The sequence below is a fragment of the Aspergillus multicolor genome (assembly GCF_047715735.1).
Source record: "Aspergillus multicolor strain CBS 133.54 unplaced genomic scaffold BDW74scaffold_1, whole genome shotgun sequence".
Lineage (NCBI taxonomy): Eukaryota > Fungi > Ascomycota > Eurotiomycetes > Eurotiales > Aspergillaceae > Aspergillus > Aspergillus multicolor.
The window spans coordinates 2896112-2913274 of record NW_027395952.1 but is presented as its reverse complement, the minus strand read 5'-3'; the positions used below and the strand labels follow the sequence as shown (position 1 = coordinate 2913274).

The following is a 17163-nucleotide window of genomic DNA, read 5'->3' as shown; positions in this document are numbered from 1 at the left end:
GGCTATGGTATGGTTGTTTTCTGGATGGCTATCGCGCAAGTAGCGGAAAGAATAACCATAATGGTTAGATTGTGGGCGATGGCATTGACCAAGGACTACGATGACTGAATAGCATATTTTCGCGGAAGTACCGGACTAATCAGACATCACAATCAAGGTCAATATAATGCTCTTTCTGAAGGATGTCGCGCAAGTAGCGGACCATAAGGGATGGCGGATGGGTGGTGGGCGATGGATAAGCTTGGTGAGCACTCCTCGTCCGTGTGAGAGTGATCGTCACGAGCGGAAGGATGCTTATTGAGGAAACCGCGGAGTACCGGAAAGAATGAAGTTCTGTCTAATCTGTGGCTGTTATTTGGCCGCTCTCTTGGAGCATTAGGCAGTTGCTATGAGTGCGCACCTCGGATCTTAGAGAAACACAACATATTTCAGCCTGTCACTCCGCTGGCCCAAAGCAGCGGGCACAGCGGAGTGATAGATTCTTGGTGTCGAGGCTTTAGTATGGGACTACCAGTACTAGTGAGGATTCATAAGGGTGACGGTAAGTGTGAGTGTGAAGGACGGGGGATAGAAAAGTGGGAGAATAAGAGAAATGGAAGACTCGAAAACGGAGCGCGCATATGAAGCGCAGATTACCTAAGGGGAAGAAGGAAGAGGACCTATCATGACCTCCATCATGCGCACAAAATCAACTCCCGCCGTCTATCTCAGCGCGCCAACTGTACCTCAAGTTCCTATTCTCCTTTCCCTGCTTAATCAAGGCTAGACAAGCCTGAAGCTTCAGTGAAAGACATTTGGCTTAAAAGGAATTGTTTAATTCATCTACCATTTCTGTCATTAGGTTTTTTTGAGTCTCAGATCAATGGATCAATTATTTCTTTCCACCAGCCTTGGCAGCGGCCTTGGTGACCTTTCCGGCACCACCGACAGCCTTGTCGACCGATTTCACCACACCGACAGCAACTGTCTGGCCTGTAGAAGAAAAAAGAAGAGTTAGCAAGGACGTGGATGGTAGTAGAGAACAGCAGGAAGACTCACGCATATCGCGAACAGCGAAACGTCCAAGGGGAGGGTAGTCGGTGAAAGACTCGACACACATGGGCTTGGAAGGAATCATCTTGACGATGGCAGCGTCACCGGACTTGATGAACTTGGGGTTGGACTCGACAGACTTTCCGGTACGGCGGTCGATCTTCTCCTGGAGCTCGGCGAACTTGCAAGCAATGTGGGCAGTGTGGCAGTCGAGGACGGGAGCGTAACCGGCACCGACCTGACCGGGGTGGTTGAGAACGATGACCTGGGCGGTGAAAGAGGCAGCACCGGCAGGGGGGTCGTTCTTGGAGTCACCAGCGACGTTACCACGGCGGATTTCCTTGACGGAAACGTTCTTCACGTTGAAGCCAACGTTGTCACCGGGAACACCCTCCTTGAGCTGCTGGTGGTGCATCTCAACGGACTTGACTTCAGTGGTGACGTTGGCGGGGGCGAAGGTGACGACCATACCGGGGGAGATGATACCGGTCTCGACACGGCCAACGGGAACAGTTCCAATACCGGAGATCTTGTAGACATCCTGGAGGGGAAGACGAAGGGGCTTGTTGGAGGGACGGACAGGAGCCTCAATGGCGTCGATGGCCTCGAGGAGGGTCTTACCAGTGGCCTTACCGGCCTTGGTCTCCTTCTCCCAACCCTTGTACCAGGGGCAGTTGGGGGAGGGCTCGAGCATGTTGTCACCGTTGAAACCGGAGATGGGAACGAAGGCAACGGCCTTGGGGTTGTAGCCGACCTTCTTGATGAAACCGGAAGTCTCCTTGACGATTTCGTTGTAACGGGCCTCAGACCACTGGCAAGTGTCCATCTTGTTGAGGGCAACGATGAGCTGACGGACACCGAGAGTGAAAGCAAGCAGAGCGTGCTCACGGGTCTGGCCATCCTTGGAGATACCAGCCTCGAATTCACCAGTACCGGAAGCAATGATGAGGATAGCGCAGTCAGCCTGGGAGGTACCAGTGATCATGTTCTTGATGAAGTCACGGTGACCAGGGGCGTCTGGGATGCCATTAGACAAGTCGAGTAACACAAGTGCCAGAAGCCTTACCAATGACGGTGACCTCATACTTAGGGGTCTGGAACTTCCAGAGAGCGATATCGATGGTAATACCACGCTCACGCTCGGACTTGAGCTTGTCGAGAACCCAAGCGTACTTGAAGGAACCCTTACCGAGCTCGGCGGCCTCCTTCTCGAACTTCTCGATGGTACGCTGGTCAATACCACCGCACTTGTAGATCAAGTGACCTGTTGTGTTGTAAGCTTGTGTTGTGGACGGTCGGTTGAGAACGAGGGCCGCTTACCAGTAGTGGTGGACTTGCCGGAATCGACGTGGCCGATAACGACGATGTTGATGTGAGTCTTGTCCTCCTTACTGTTCGAGAAAACGCGGTCAGTCAAGTGTTCGTCCAAGTGTTGAGCAGGCAACAAGGCGCAGCGACTTACCCCATGGTGAAGGTTGTGATGTGGAATTTGTGAGATAGAAAAAGGGAGAATGCTCAGATACTACGGCTAGTAATGCGTAGAGGTGCTGAGCAGAAGAGTTAGCAAGAGGAGGATGAAAGAAGGATGGAGAATAGAAGCGAGGGAGGGGAAGATATACGTACTGAAGCGGACAAGGAGAGGAAGAGGAAAAATTTGTGGGAGGGGGAGGGGAAATCCTTTTATGGAGGGGCAAGCGAGAGACGACGACTAAGCGGGCGGGCTCAAACCCTTGGCTGGCCGCCTTTGTTATTGGGCATGGAGGGGCAATCTGCCCCACTGCCGATGCAAATTCTTCTCGCTTTTTTGGGCGCTTTGCGACCACCAGGCTCGGGACGACAGCACTCTGTCCTTGGTTCTGCTCCACCCATCCTCAAGATTCATGGTCTAGCAGCAGAAATTTTTTGTTTAGCTCGTCTTGACTTGCTATCGTCTCTACGGTGGATTCTCGGACTGAAATGCTGGGCATCAACGCAGTGGTGGCATGGCGGATTTCGCACTCTGTAGAGCACAACCCCGCGGCTGTAACAATTTGCCGCCCTCTAATTTGTCCGTGACCAAACCACGATGGAGCGACCGAGTGGCGTTGTTTGATCCACAGCGTCGAGGAGATCAACATACGTAGCAGGATAGACCGCAAGAATGATGTTCGATTGAGGAAGGTTTGATATCAACGTGCGAAAATTTCTTCTTTTTCTTGCCCCCTCATCTGTTGCCTGGGAGGCAAGTGGGATGTGTGTCAAGATTGCCCCTCATTAAACGGGCGGGCTCCTTTTTGCTTTTTCCCGAACTTGACCCGTTCGAGCGCATGATCATCACAAAGGCTTGACTTGGGCCTTGGGAGGTCTCGAAGGTCCGAACTCTGAAGGCTAAACCCAGAACCACGTTTCCCTGATATGCTGTACCGGTTTACTATACAATGGCGATTTTTCCGTCTTTGTTATCAAGGCATCACTGCGATCTAAGAGAACACTGTCCTTGCTCAAAGTATTGCTATCTGATAGCTACCGACGGGTATCTTTGCACGTGCGCTCAAGCAAGTCGCTAGTATATTACTCCGTAAACACCAAATATCAACAATTCCATCCCATGTTCGCCTCGCTTGAATATCGCAGTATATAGCCCAATTACAGCCCGATAAACTGTCCAAACGGCGATCGGTGCAACGCGCATATCAGTTCTCTCTCCACCGCGCACCACATGAAGTGCACTGCCAACTCCGTCAGTACACGACGCAACATGCAAGGTATCCGTCGAAGCAGGCACTCACCTTCAAGAATGTAGTCATCGGTTCGTCTGCACTTCGAATCTGCAGTTGGAAGAAGTATGCACGGTCGCCATTGCAGCCTTCCGCGGGGCATTGTGCTGCAAAGTAGAGCGTCGGGTCAGCATCCATTCATAGCCATGCTTCTCAGAATCTAAATGTTGTCCCAACTTACTAGCCATGCTATCTGCGTTCTCAAATTCGGCCTTGCCTCCAAATACAGCCTCCACTTCTTTCTGCTTCATGGGCGTCTTTTCAAACCAAGACTGCTCAAGCGCGTACTGGTACGGGCATGTACGGCATTCGAATCGGTTGATCCCGAGCGGATACTTTGGTGTGGGATCAGATCGTGAGATGGTCAGCGCATTGCTACAGTTTGGGCAGACTTGATTATCATTGTTAGCAAGCCAGTTACCTTATCGGGAGGGACATGAATGCGCACAAGTCAAAGGCATCTTGAAATCTCCGGACGAAACGCTGTTTGTATAATCGCAGTCTGCACTTGGTCGCTGAGTACCTATCAGTCGCGGGTTCGTGAGATTTTCGATATGACTGCTCGTATTATCCCGCACGTCGCAACGCGATATGAAGCCTTATCAGTTGGCGGGGAGAAATTTGTATACACCGCCTTGTCCAGTATTCCGCTGAGTGCCTTCAGGCCATGATCTTATTTTAGATCTGCGGCCAATTCAAGCTCGCCTATTGGACTCGGACTTTGGGCGGGGCGGAGAATGAGATTTTCCGTCATGTCGTTCCGCGGCGGGAGCGCAGAACGGCGGCATGCTAGCGGGGCAACCAAACACTGAGGCCTACTCTAGATCTCCCATTCAACACCATCTTAACTCTAATCGACAGCACCCCTGTACGCTTAATCTTTCTCTGCAAATGCTGATCTAGCTTTCGAGCCAGGCCAACGTCGATCCTCTCGCTTTCTTGCATCTTGCTTGTTCTGCCTAGCTGACTGCCCTCGGAGCAATAGCAGCTCACCCGGACCTCTGCGGCTATTTCTCTTCCAACAACGTGCATCCTTGCGTCTCTCCAGATTCAAGGCCGACTCAATACCCTTTTTCTCTATTCTCTGTCTCCCCTGTTTACCGCCAACTGCACAACATGTCAGACGAGGTACCCGCCAAGCCCCTATCCCGAATAACGGCCATCTAACTTGTGACTAGGGCGCTTCTCCACGCGAGCTTATTGTCGAGGCCTGCCGACGCGACCAGCCCCATCTCATAGAACAAGTGCTCGACTCATTTGAAGGGAAATCGAATGAGGAGGTTGCGGAGATCTTCAACAATGTTACCGACGCGATGGGCAACTATGCTCTCCACATCTGCGCGCAATACGGAAGCTGTATGTCTCTTCTGCGCCTCTTTTCGCTTTTCATGAAGGTAGACTGGTTTTACTAACGAAAATGTTAGATGACACAATGGACGCCCTCTTCGACATCCAATTCTTTGAATGCGACCCCCTCACCCGTCTCGATAACGACACCCCTCTGCACGTCGCTGTTCGCTATGCAATGGAGAAGGACGCCGAGTTAGGTACAGAGATGATCAAGATGATGTGCGAGGCCGGGTGTGATCCGCGAGTAAGGAATAAGCACAACCAGAAGCCGGCGGATCTGGTTTACAACAACCAGGAGATTAAGACAACGCTACAGCAGACGGAGTATGTCCTTGCTGAGGGGCTGAGAAACGATGATCTTGCCGATGGGGATGCGGGGAGTGCTAGTGATAGCGATTAGATGAGCGTGGATGCTACCCTGTACTTGTGGCTTTTTGTGTGTTTTGCTGCTATAGATATGCATAAACCTATGACTTACGATTCGTGCTGCTTTTTGTATTCTTATTTTGGATTATTTGGGGTGTTGCGCTTTGCGGTGTTATAGACTGCCTTCTCGATGGATATATATTGGGTGGGAGCATTGTATACAATATTCAGCGATCGATCTGCTGACCGGAAGGGAGATATATATATTTTCAGCCTGTTCATAATGTCTATTGAAACTTCTATCGGATTTCAATATAGAGAAAAGATATAATGGGTCTCGGAGTCAGTCGAAAACCAATTGGGAATCTCATACGTAGGTATCAATAACGCAAAGTAAACTAACAGTACAATCATACACACATCAAATCAGTTATCACTGTCATCGCTAGAATCAGCTTCACGCCGCCGCCGTTGCGTCGGTCTGTTCTCTCCATTATTTTCAGCATCAGGCTGCGCACCCCCGCCTGCCCCTCCATTCGGCTTCTTAATTCCAAGACTCCTCGCCAGCCGAAACTCGAATTCCTCTATCTTCTCCATCTCCGCAGGAGTGATATCGTCATCTTCAACCATTGCTTGTCGTCCATAGACTTCCCTCACAAGCCCGGCCACGCCCTTCGTCCCGACCTCGACCTTCCCCCGCGGCCCGACCATGTACTCGATGACCTCGTCACCCACGTCCATCTCCCTGTTCTTGACCAAGTAGCCTTCCTTACAGAGCCGCAGGAGTAAACGATCTGTCCGGTCGACGGGCGTGTAGCTGTCAGCGTTCATGCGGCTGAGGTACCGCTCGAGTTTCTGCTCCGGAAGCGCGCCCCCGTTTAGCAGGATCACAGCGATTATGAATGTATAAAGTCCAGTATAAGAGCTCTCGGCCGGTCCGCGTGTTGGGCGAAGGATGTCCTGTTTCCGGTACTTTGAAGGTAGTGTGCTTGTAAGGATCCACGACTTGCTCGTTGTCGAGGCTCGTTCGACTTTCTGCGCGGCTATTGTAATCGTATTAGGACAATGCTCATCGCGCCATCAAAAAGCCGCAAAGAAAATGAGATACTCACCCCTCCGCTGCTGAATCGTGACTTTTTCCTTTTGCGGCAACTCAGACAGCTGCATCCCAAAGGTCTCCGCGAGGACCTTCTGCGCGCCCTCGAAAACAACCTTAAACTGGCGGGACCCCTCCCCAAGAACTTTGTTCGTAACGTCCACTCTCCGAATTGGCTGTCGCGAGTATTCGCTCGAAAGCGCCAACCGCACCAGTTTCTTAACCATCACGTCTGTGCTGCTGGGAGGACGAAGATTCGATTCCCCGTCGCTGTCATCATCTTCGCTCTCGGAGGGAGATGCTCGGAGGCGATGCTGGCGCTGCGTATTTGTCTGGGTTGCGGGTTCGGGCGATGCAGACTCTTCATCGCTGGATTGGGGTTCTCGGGTCTGGTCGCATTATTAGGTTGGCTTGAGACCGGCCCATGGGGGTAACCTACCGCTGGCCGCTTGCGAGCGAGGGGCATTTGAGCGTGGGATTATTATGTGTCGTCTTAACGGCTGACCGAAACAGCACAGGTATCTGGCGTTGATGTGGAGTCGTGGAACGCGTGTTTGACGCGACGATAAGAGGTGGGTCGATACCTATTTAAATTGAGATCACATGCTCTGATGCGACTATCACATGTCAGCCCTATAGAAGACTAAATCACGAAGAACTAAATGCTCCTAGTTTTGGATGGTGAGGAAATCGAGGGACATTTGAGTCTGTGAGTTGCTACTTGACAGGGAAGGGAGCAGAGGCACCATTCAATGGTCAGACCAAGTGCGACGAAGAAAGTGTAAAATGAAGTGAGCTGTAATGTATATCCAACCGCACCTTGCAACAAAAAGAAAGCGAGAGGAGACAATGGATGGTACCAAGATCTTTGACAGAGAACAAAAGAGAATGGACAACGCTAGAACTTCGAATCTAAAGCAAGCCACCCCCAACCCAAATATAGAAGCGACATAAACAAGAACAAGAGATATCTTTTAATCCTGCTTTTGCTCGTTTACCATGTCTTTGACCTGTGCCTTCTTCTTCTGCAGCAGGGAGCTGATAAAGCCCAGCGACTCCTGAGAAAGAACAAGACTGGTAGTGATAATGGCCTTGCCGCTTGCGATGATTCCATCACCGCCACATTTCTTATACTCGTCCCCGTAAGTACTGAATACATGGCTCTTCGCATCGCCAACAAGTCGCAGTGGGAGATAAGCAGTGTCATAGATTGTGCTCTTGAGCGTTTTGGTGTCCTCTTTGATGATAGGGAAGGTCGCATCGACCTTGTACAATCCCTTGTCACCTAGAGAGTCTGCGCGAGTGACATATGGCGCAAAGTATCCGTAGGGCTTTGAGAGGTAAGCGAGGTAAGGTTTGGCAATGTCATAGCCATGGTCGGCGAACTCCAATGACTTGGCGCCGTATTTGTTGCCCTTGTAGTAGGTGATCGAGTCTGAGACGACAGGGTAGGAGGTCAAGTGCTACGCATGCAGCGTGTCAGCATTTGCTAAACAGCACGTAAATGAGCCTTGGTGACGACGAAGCTTACCTCCAAGAATTGGGACTGAGCCCGCTCGCCGTTGACTGCGTTTTCACCCATTGTGCCGTTTTCAAAATGAGGCATAGGTCTCGTATGAAAGTCAGTAGCTGTTTGAAATATAGAGTTGTTGAAGGTCTCTATATGTGTTTCCGAGGAAGAAGGGTCAAGCTCGGGACTGTGCTCCTTAAAGAGTACCGTATGATAAAGGACGGAGGGAGGGAAGGAAAGATGCTACCTAAGAGTGAGTCTGGGGGTTGGTGGGAGGACGGATCCGGAGGAAGGTAGGCGTGAAATGAACCACAGGTGAGGGCAGGTCGAGGAAAGTCAAAAAAAGAGGGTTTCCGGACGATAAATAGCTAATAGCTGCCATTGACGGCAATGATTGATATCTTACGAGATCAGAGAGCGCATGCTATCATGGTATGCTGGGAGCTGGTGTTGGCGCCGTTGACAGCATGTGATTGCGGGTCGCCAGTTCTTTTGCAGTCTGCAAGCACGTTTTTGGCACCCCTCCACCACCACCACCACCACCACCACCTCACTGTCATTATCATCACCTTATCGGGACTAACCAGACAGGGACCCTGGTCTCAATCAATTCGTTTCATTTATCCCCCGGGCGGCTGCCATGCATCTAAACTGACCAGGGGGCAAACATCGCGGCATCGTTGGATGAAATAATGGCGATGGCGAGGGGGCTGAGCACTGAGTCTTGCCGTCCCGTCGTCATTATCATATGGGTGTCCCTGTCCACCGACCTAGGTTGGAAAGGTTATCGGGTGGCAAAGGGAAACAAAGAAGAACAACCCGGGGATGATGCTATGACAGGCTTGAGTCAGATCCATCAGAACCTTGTGCTGGGATTGAGTTTGGATCTTGCTGACTTCGCTGGACAGTCGATATCACCCCGGGCGAATCCTGGATAGCTTCGCGGCTAAACTAGGTAGCTCTTCCAAGTCTAGACTTAAAAGCACCGGAATGCCTACACCGGCATGTGATTGCGGGTCTGACTGCCTGCCCAGGCCTTCCGAATCTTGGTTGCATCTCCATCATCCATCACCTCATCCAGTCCAACGAAACCGTCTTCGCCCCGGGACTCTCGGAATGTCCGATATGGTCTTTCCTGACGGACAGAATGTACACAAATCATCCCCGATTGTTTCACCATCGGGACACCTCGTTGAGCACCTGCTCTTCCGGGACTAATGCCATCCTCGTTATCGCCTGGAGCCGGCGGCCAAGACCGCGACAAGCAACGCTCCGAGCCTCCGACAACCCGAGTGGCATTCTAGGACAGCGCCATTGGGCTCTTTTTTTTCTTTGATTTTTGAATCTTCATTAATATTTGGATGTTCCTCAGAGTTGATCTCCCGCGTACAGTCGCACTGGTCCGTCGGGTTCTCTTACCAGTTCCAGCCCGCATTCCTAAACGCCACCGCTGCACGCTTCCAGACTTTTGATCCTCTTGACATAATCTCCCAGTTGGCCTAAGCGTTGCTCTCAGCCAACGGCAGGCGCCGTTACGACCATCTCGATGTACTTGGCCCCGACGATCGGATTTACCGCCGTCCTTGACCTAAGGTACTTGTCTATGACTCGCAGCGTACTTCTGCCACCGGGACTCGACGTTGTCGTACTACCCACCTATGCATAATGCATATGCTGCTTAGAAATTCAACGGCGCAGATCACGCATATCTATATCTGATTTACCAGGAAGCCAATCATACCTGCATAAGTTCAAGCATATGCTACCACATGTGAAGGTGTGCATATACCTGACATCTATGTACTAATCAAGCCATATCGTCAACTTCAGGTCCGTTGTCATGACTTCATAGACATGAAGGCACGGAGAGACGATCTCCGAGGGGAAATTGGGCTCTGGATGAAAAGTACGAGGCCTGAGCATAGACAGGGGTAAGTACTTGACGTGCTCACTGTGGGACTCACTAAAAATAGGAGAATCACTTGGTTCTTTGTTCGGAGTTAGGGCTGGCTGCGGCCCCTCCCCGCGACCCTGCTTAGAGTAGGCACTATCTATCGGAGTACTACTCTGTACTTCAGACGAACAACCTCTGGCCGTCCCAGTAGCTATCCTCTGCGCCCTTACAGCATTCGTCACCTCGACACCACCAGCTTCCTATTGAACTGGTATGCTTCTCGCGACATTTGTCTACTTATCTCACAGTGGCGATTCACACGAGCAGCTAATTATTTTTTGTTCTCCAGGTATCTCTCGTCTCGAGTACTAATTGTCTTACGGGTTTAAATAATCAAGAGCTGGTTCTAGGCCACAGCTATTCTGGCAAAATCCGTACCTGGCAGCGAGACTCGGACCACAAAGATGTATTAAGGATCCCGCAAATCCGGGCTCGTAGCGAATACTTCTGAGCGCCTCTTTGACAGAACTAGGGGAGAAGGCAGAATAGTACTTTGTCTGCTTAGTCTGAACTTTCGTCGTCCACGTCATGATTTACCTGCGAAGGAAGCGATCTCAATTGGCTAAGGCGGAAAGACTGCATTCCGTGCGCTCGCCCAGCCATCTCCAAATCGGCGATTTTGCACGATTCATACGTCACGCACATACTCTCGAAGATTCAGCTTCTCGGTGTAAGGTCTCGTTCGGCATCTAGATCCCGAGTGGCCTGGACGCTTGGAGTAGCCGGCCGGACCTATGGCAGCTTCTCCACGCCGCAGCGTTAGATTATGCTGAAGATCATGTCTCCACTCGCGGGATCACACAAAGATCTACTCTACGCCATGGTCGATCATGGTCTCGAATTTCCCGTTCGTTGCGGCCACCTCTAACTTTCATTCAAAAGAGTCACTACTAGAACGTTAAGTAGGTTTGGAGTGCGAGTTACAGAGAAGGGGTGAAGAGCTCTTCCAGATAGGGAGTTGCGCTTCGCTGGCGAAAGACTAGTCTGACGTATGGTCCTGCATGGCCATGAAATGGGTAAGAAATACTCAGATAAACCTGCCAGCAGATTACCAGCGAACCTAAAATCCAGGATAATCCTCGTGATGATCGATCATGGTGGTGCATGCTTACCCAGGCCGCGAGATTAGAGCCACCTTCTTCCAATCCATTGATCTCCTTTAACGCCTTGCTGTCAGCGATTGATGTCATTGAGAGAGGCTATTGATGATTCGCTGAAGTTCTCGAATTACGCTTGGTTAGAGGTCAGAGCTCGCGAATTAGGGCTTTAAGATTCCAACGTTGAGGAGGTTGGTTTCACCAGAACCTTATCTTCTGGACATGCCCTAAGCACAGGATGGATCATGAACCTGGACTGTACAGCGCACCTTTTCCTTTTGTGTCTAGACGATCTACAAGGCGCCTCCATATCCCGGATGAATCAATCAGCATACCTGCTTGGAGGGCAATTATCAGGCAGCGTCTTGCGGGCATCGGAAAAGCATTGCGAGGAAGGCATCGAGAGTTAAGTGCGCACACTACAGAGCAACTTTGAGTAGCCTGCTCACATTCCCTAGTGGTAATGGACGCCAGATGAATGAGGGAATAAATAGATCGCTTTTACTTTACTCAAGCAGCGGCGTTTCATGACCGTTTGGTCTAGGTATGCAGGCCGTGGTAAACCATAATGCCCACCCCGGTAATCGCGATTTATGCTACCAAGATAAGCTAGGCGATTCGGCGGAAAAAGCTTGGAGGTCAGTGCTACCAGGGGTTTTGAGTTTCTCACATGTCCTCTAGGCTCTGGGCGAACGGCTTGTCGTATTTCCCGATAACCCTAATGCTCCGTGACCGATGGCCATTTCGGGAGTCATAGATTTCGGCCATGGTCGAAGACAGGAACAAGCTGATACCGGAGAATAGGTCCAAATTGAGCAGTGCCAGAGACCCTTTGATTCTTCCGTTGCTTTCGGCATACATCCCAGGTCACGGCAGCTTTAGAGCTTTGGCTCAATAATAGGGCCAATTCCCCCTCTGAGTTTGCGAATCCTGCGATCTCCACCCCATGCACGTCGGCCTTGGTGGAAACGCCATCCTTCATAGTTAAACGCCGTTTAGTCTGTGCTAGCCACGTCCAGAACCGCGACTGGATGACAACGGCCAAGAGGAAAGATTAACCGGCATGAGCGACATGAAACATCGCGGATAACGGGAAGGAATGAGCCACTTCAGGTGCTGACAGGCTAAACAGTCTTGGAACAACCTTGGAAGATTCAGTGGCCGGGGATAAATGTTCTTGTCCCTAGAATGGCTTCTGGGCAGTGCCGAGCATTGTAACTGGTGAACAAGTCCCTGGTCCGAGGCCGTGAGGTCCAATTAGTGATAGACACTACGTTTTAGCGAGATTTGTTACGTACCAGAAAGGATAAAGAGTCTTGAGCATCTCCAGTCAGCCCTGTGCGTGTTTGAGGAGTTTGAAACTGTGAAGCTTGGTCCTGATCGTCCTTGGTCACAAATTGTATTTACCATGGCGTTTAGGGCGAACCTCATCATTTGCAATCCCGATTCCAGATGTTATTGTGACGACTGCTCTGAGATAATAGCTGGTACACGGGCTTGGATGTTGCGGAAGACATGGTGTTTCAGATTGCTCTAACATTTCCTCCTCTGGACGGTGGCGAGCGATTGACCTCAGTGTCAGTCATGGTTTAATTGAACAGGTTGACCATGATGCATCGTTCCCTGTGAGATGAAAAGTCAGTCTGCAATCCCAAATGATGTATTGATAACTGCTGCTCTTTCAAGCCTTTGCATATTGCTTGATTCAAGCAATTCATCCCTGCTTTGAGAAAAGCATTTGTAAGCTAGAGACGCTGTGTTCGTCACTGCACCCACAGCCTCGCCCAGTGGACTGGCAAGGTGAACTTCTCAACACTCTGAGCTCTGGCTGAAGCCCATTAGCTTTATGAATCCTGTTGTGTCCGTCATTCACAAGCACTGGGATAGAACACCTCGTTTCATTTTAGGCCATGGTCGATAATTCAGACATGGTCGTTAAAAGCAGATGTCTGGAAGCCCTGTAGGTAGGTGGGTAATATGGCAGGGTGCTGATGAATCAAGCTCGTGCCCGCGAGATTGAGCAAGCAATGAAGGCGGGCTCTTACTTTTACAAATATCTAATGGGAAAATATCATGGTCTGGCCAGATCTGGACTTTCTTGAATTGAGTGCTTTAACAAGCCAACAAAGAGATAGTGCTCAGGATATGCTTCCGTTGTCCAATGCAATAGATTCTGTCTGATCATGCCGTAGCTTATCCCTCTGGGCCTTTAGTATTCGTCAGTGGCTTTTAGAAATGAGTAAAACGCGCTATTGGTGCTGACCATGGCCATCCTGGTTAGAATCAGTATCTTCTGTTGTTGTGCTTAGCACGGCCTTGGGATTGAACGGCGTGCCCTTCGCTAAGCAGAGTCTTAGACCTTCTCCAGTAAACCATGTATGTCTATCGGGAAAGGGACGATTTTAGTCCATGGCCGGGCTTTTGCTTTTTGTGGCTTAAAGTAAGGCTGGCTGGTGCGTGGTTTAGGTAGCCAGAACACAGCCAGCTCCTGGCAACATCCCAGATCCCCTGGGCAACCTTCTATCTCCCTCGTCCTCTTTACTCCATCTCTCCCCAACCTCCCTCACTCTTCCACTTCTTCACCTTTCCCTCAACCTCTCTTGCTCGTCTACCTCTATCAACTCTGTACTATCTGGTACTCTCAAAGGTCTGACGCCGAGTATTCGTCACTCCGCTGAGCCTGTAGTCATGGGCCAGCGGAGTGACGAGTCCGAGAATGCACGCTGTGTTTATCTGTTGTCCCTGTACGTACTCATAGCGGCTAATCATGACTTCGAGAGTCCAGATGCTAACCTGACGGCCCAGATCAAACGAAGCACTCTGTTACTCCGGTACTCCGCGGTTGCTTTTTCGATATCTTCCCTCGACTCACTGCTGAGTGGTTTCTCCCACCATGCCAACGCCCGATCCCACAGAACAGCCTCTCAGACTCGCCATCCGTGTTCTACACTCCCCTGAACTCGCTTTTCTCACCAGCTTCGAACGCTTATTGCCGGTCCTGAGGGCCACATTCTCACGAGCCCTATCTCATAGCGACAACTCGTGATGTTCCCTTGCCTGGTCGGATGAGGAGTGCTCAACAAACCACCTTCCCAGTAGGTGAAGGCTCATGTCTTTATGTACAAACGGAATATCCTGACTCATAGCCCTCAGCAGATATCCTCATGTCCTGTTTCTCAATTTCCTCTGGACTTGCTTGTTGTTCCTAGCGATACCATAAGATGCAGCGCCGGTCTTACAGATTTGCTCGCGTCTGCGTCCATGCCAACTGATTTTTCGCCATAATTACGCATACAACTCATGCAGACTTGCTCGCGGCTCTTGTCTGTATCAGCTCATTACCCGCCGCCCATATATCAACCATTGCGGTTATTCAATCCGCTACTTGCGCGACATACCTCTGAAGACCACTATCAGACATGCCATTGACTTCTGATGCTTGATCAGTCCGCTACTTGCGCGAAAATATGCTGTTCAACCATCATAGTTCTTGATAATCGTCCGTATCAGCTCACCCTCTACGCCCATAAGCCAACCATTGTGGTTATTCATTTCGGTACTTCCGCGACATACCTCCGAAAGAACACTATCTGTTTATCCATGCCATGGACTTTTGATGCTTGATCAGTCCGCTACTTGCGCGATATGCTCCAATCTATGACAACTGATTCTCTGGGATGAATTGACACCGCTTGAACTGCCCGCGGCTTTTCTTTCCAGCATTGAAATCCTTCAAGGAACAAGTTAGGCAGACTTGCTCTCGGGTCTTGCCTGTCTTAATATGCTCTACAGCCCATGAGCCGACTATCATGGCTAACTACCCTGCCTCGGCGAGGTAATAACAAATAACACTCCACTTCTGCGTCATTTCGGTCATGGCCTTCAATGTTCAACTGGTCCACTACTGCAAGGATATAGCCTCCTGAACATTTGAGCCCTTGCCATTCCATAGCCGTTCTTTTTGCTGTTGCTGGGTAACACTGCTAGCAATTGCGCAACGTCCGCTTCCCCAAACTCAAGTCATAACGCTTCAGAATTCTCTTTGAAATGTCTCTTGTTATCTGCCTTGTCGTTTTACAAGCTGACCATGGTCGCATCTTTCCCTGTCCCAACCGGCTTGCCTATTTGTCCAAAATCTGACCTTTGGTTTAGACCTTCGGCAATCGCATCCGGTCTTCTCATAGGGCACGGCCATGGGCTTTCCCGCGCCACGCTATGCGGCTACTCTCAATAGTTTAATTTCGCGGATTGCCCTATACAGCCTTCCATCACACCACCCCTTCATTGACCTTTTCTGTTTCTTGTTGAGCGTTTTCAACCGGTCGAAGCCCCCTTGATCTCGCTCACCTAGAATCTTTCCGCTTACTCTTCCTGGTTGCTCCACCAATTATCGAGCATTTATTGCCGTCCGCATCCTTCTTCTGGGTCATCTTTCACAATGCTCAGCTTGGAGACGATGATTTGCTTGAGTAGGCCGCTTGGGAGAGTTGTTGGTTTCAATGAGAAGTCGTTCAATATCATTCTAATCTATGGCAAAAATACGAAAGTGGATCCTGACCATGTCCGGATATGGTGACAAGTTTGAAGGCAAAGGTATCAACTATTCTGGGGTGCTAGGCCAGCAAGCTTCAGACATTTCAACTATCCCAACCATCATGAAGCCTCTTTCTATAGTCTGCCACCATCTCCGCAGTGATGTTGCTCCCTCCACAGACAACGATGACAACGCGACTATCAGGCGTCAATCCAGGCACGTACTCCCTCAGATTTGCCGAAGCGCCAACCTCGACGCTGATTCCACAAGCCAACTCGACCTGCAGCCTGTGTTCGTCCGCCAGCCGGATCACACCATTCGCAGCTTCTGCATCAGAGCCGACAACGCTGACAACTTCCACCCCAGCAGGTGGAGACTGGGCATACTCCAGGGTCTGCGGCGCAACTTGGAGTGCTCCTAAGGATGTAGCAAGAGAGGTGATGGCTGGAAGTGATTGCAGGGTGCCGCTTCGAAGTGACAGAGCCAGGGAATCAGCACCCTTGGTTTCGACAGCCAAGACGTGGACTTTACTCTCAGGAGCGTTGTTCTCTCGAGACTCTAGATGTCGAGCCAACCCCTCAACCGCGCCATTGAAAAGCCCACCGCCACCAACACTGCAGACCACAGCATCCGCGGGAAATGTGCCCTTGCCATCCCCCCTAGGCGGCATCTGCTTTGCAATCTCGTCAACCATGGTACTAGCACCCGTCCAAATCTCCGGATGATCAAACGGTGGAACATAGACATTTCGCTTCGTCGCGGCGGCACCTTCGTCCTGGTTCTCAATGAACGTCTGCCGAAGATACGTATCAGCATGGAACCAACTGTCCCCGTGTTGAATCACATCAGAGGCACCGGCCTCCCGCAGCTTCGTGACCATCATGGGCTTGGTCGAGTGTGGGACGACAACAGTGCAACCGCAGCCAAGATCCCGCGCTGCGACGACGGCTGCCAGACCAGCATTTCCACCTGAGGAGCTGAAGAAATGGAGCTCTTTTCCTTTGTTGACTGGGTTTATGAGGGCGTTGCGGATGAGGTTTCCGATTCCTCTGGGGACTGTGAGCGTCGGATGGCGGATGGCACTTAGAGAAGATGACTTACCTAGTCTTGAAAGAGCCGGATGGTTGAAGCAGATCTAGTTTGAGGAATACTCTGCTGCATATACGTTAGTATGGATGCTGGCTGCCAGTGGAGCTGAGGCTTACCATCCTGCCGTCTTTGATAAGGAAGCAGACTCGATTAGAGGCGTTTCGATCCAGGGTTTTTTCTCTACAGCCGGCATTTTGATCTATTGTTCTCGAGCAAGAAGTAATAATGTATGTGCGACAGGATCTTTCGTGGTATTTCAGCTGGTTATGTACCAGTTGGAGAAATCGGTCTTCCACAAAGTTTGGGTGGAGAGCGCGCCGTATGGCGCCCTGCGACATGTAATTACATGCTACCGAATGGCTTCGAAGATAATCGATCA

The 17163-nt window shown here is 50.6% G+C and overlaps 6 protein-coding genes across 6 annotated transcripts; 2 read left to right on the top strand and 4 right to left on the bottom strand.

Moving 5' to 3' along the window:
• Positions 1–145: 145 nt before the first annotated feature.
• Positions 146–2727, bottom strand: BDW74DRAFT_143159 (translation elongation factor EF-1 alpha). Its single transcript, XM_073722827.1, has 6 exons — positions 2495–2727; positions 2353–2423; positions 2099–2296; positions 1039–2049; positions 401–972; positions 146–342 (listed from the first exon to the last, which is right to left on the bottom strand). The coding sequence occupies exons 1-5, from the start codon at positions 2497–2499 to the stop codon at positions 872–874; spliced, it is 1386 nt and encodes a 461-aa protein (XP_073590277.1). The 5' UTR covers positions 2500–2727; the 3' UTR covers positions 146–342; positions 401–871.
• Positions 2728–2742: 15 nt separating this feature from the next.
• On the top strand, positions 2743–3210 carry BDW74DRAFT_143155 (uncharacterized protein). Its single transcript, XM_073722826.1, has one exon. The coding sequence runs from the start codon at positions 2789–2791 to the stop codon at positions 3035–3037; it is 249 nt and encodes an 82-aa protein (XP_073590276.1). The 5' UTR covers positions 2743–2788; the 3' UTR covers positions 3038–3210.
• Positions 3211–3244: 34 nt separating this feature from the next.
• On the bottom strand, positions 3245–4447 carry BDW74DRAFT_143153 (DNA-directed RNA polymerase III core subunit RPC11). The gene is made up of 4 exons (XM_073722825.1): positions 4237–4447; positions 3970–4179; positions 3801–3895; positions 3245–3740 (listed from the first exon to the last, which is right to left on the bottom strand). The coding sequence occupies exons 1-4, from the start codon at positions 4247–4249 to the stop codon at positions 3705–3707; spliced, it is 354 nt and encodes a 117-aa protein (XP_073590275.1). The 5' UTR covers positions 4250–4447; the 3' UTR covers positions 3245–3704.
• Positions 4448–4526: 79 nt separating this feature from the next.
• BDW74DRAFT_143151 (ankyrin repeat-containing protein ANK1) lies at positions 4527–5764 on the top strand. Its single transcript, XM_073722824.1, has 3 exons — positions 4527–4916; positions 4967–5144; positions 5213–5764. The coding sequence occupies exons 1-3, from the start codon at positions 4905–4907 to the stop codon at positions 5536–5538; spliced, it is 516 nt and encodes a 171-aa protein (XP_073590274.1). The 5' UTR covers positions 4527–4904; the 3' UTR covers positions 5539–5764.
• Positions 5765–5930: 166 nt separating this feature from the next.
• On the bottom strand, positions 5931–8182 carry BDW74DRAFT_164985 (uncharacterized protein; the record flags this gene model as incomplete). Its single annotated transcript, XM_073726361.1, has 4 exons — positions 5931–6547; positions 6617–6989; positions 7599–8063; positions 8132–8182. The coding sequence occupies 4 exons, from the start codon at positions 8180–8182 to the stop codon at positions 5931–5933; spliced, it is 1506 nt and encodes a 501-aa protein (XP_073590273.1).
• A 7302-nt stretch (positions 8183–15484) lies between these two features.
• On the bottom strand, positions 15485–17124 carry BDW74DRAFT_9662 (putative L-serine dehydratase). The gene is made up of 3 exons (XM_073734186.1): positions 16901–17124; positions 16797–16850; positions 15485–16744 (listed from the first exon to the last, which is right to left on the bottom strand). Exons 1-3 carry the CDS (start codon positions 16975–16977, stop codon positions 15799–15801), a joined length of 1077 nt encoding a protein of 358 aa, XP_073590272.1. The 5' UTR covers positions 16978–17124; the 3' UTR covers positions 15485–15798.
• Positions 17125–17163: the final 39 nt, after the last annotated feature.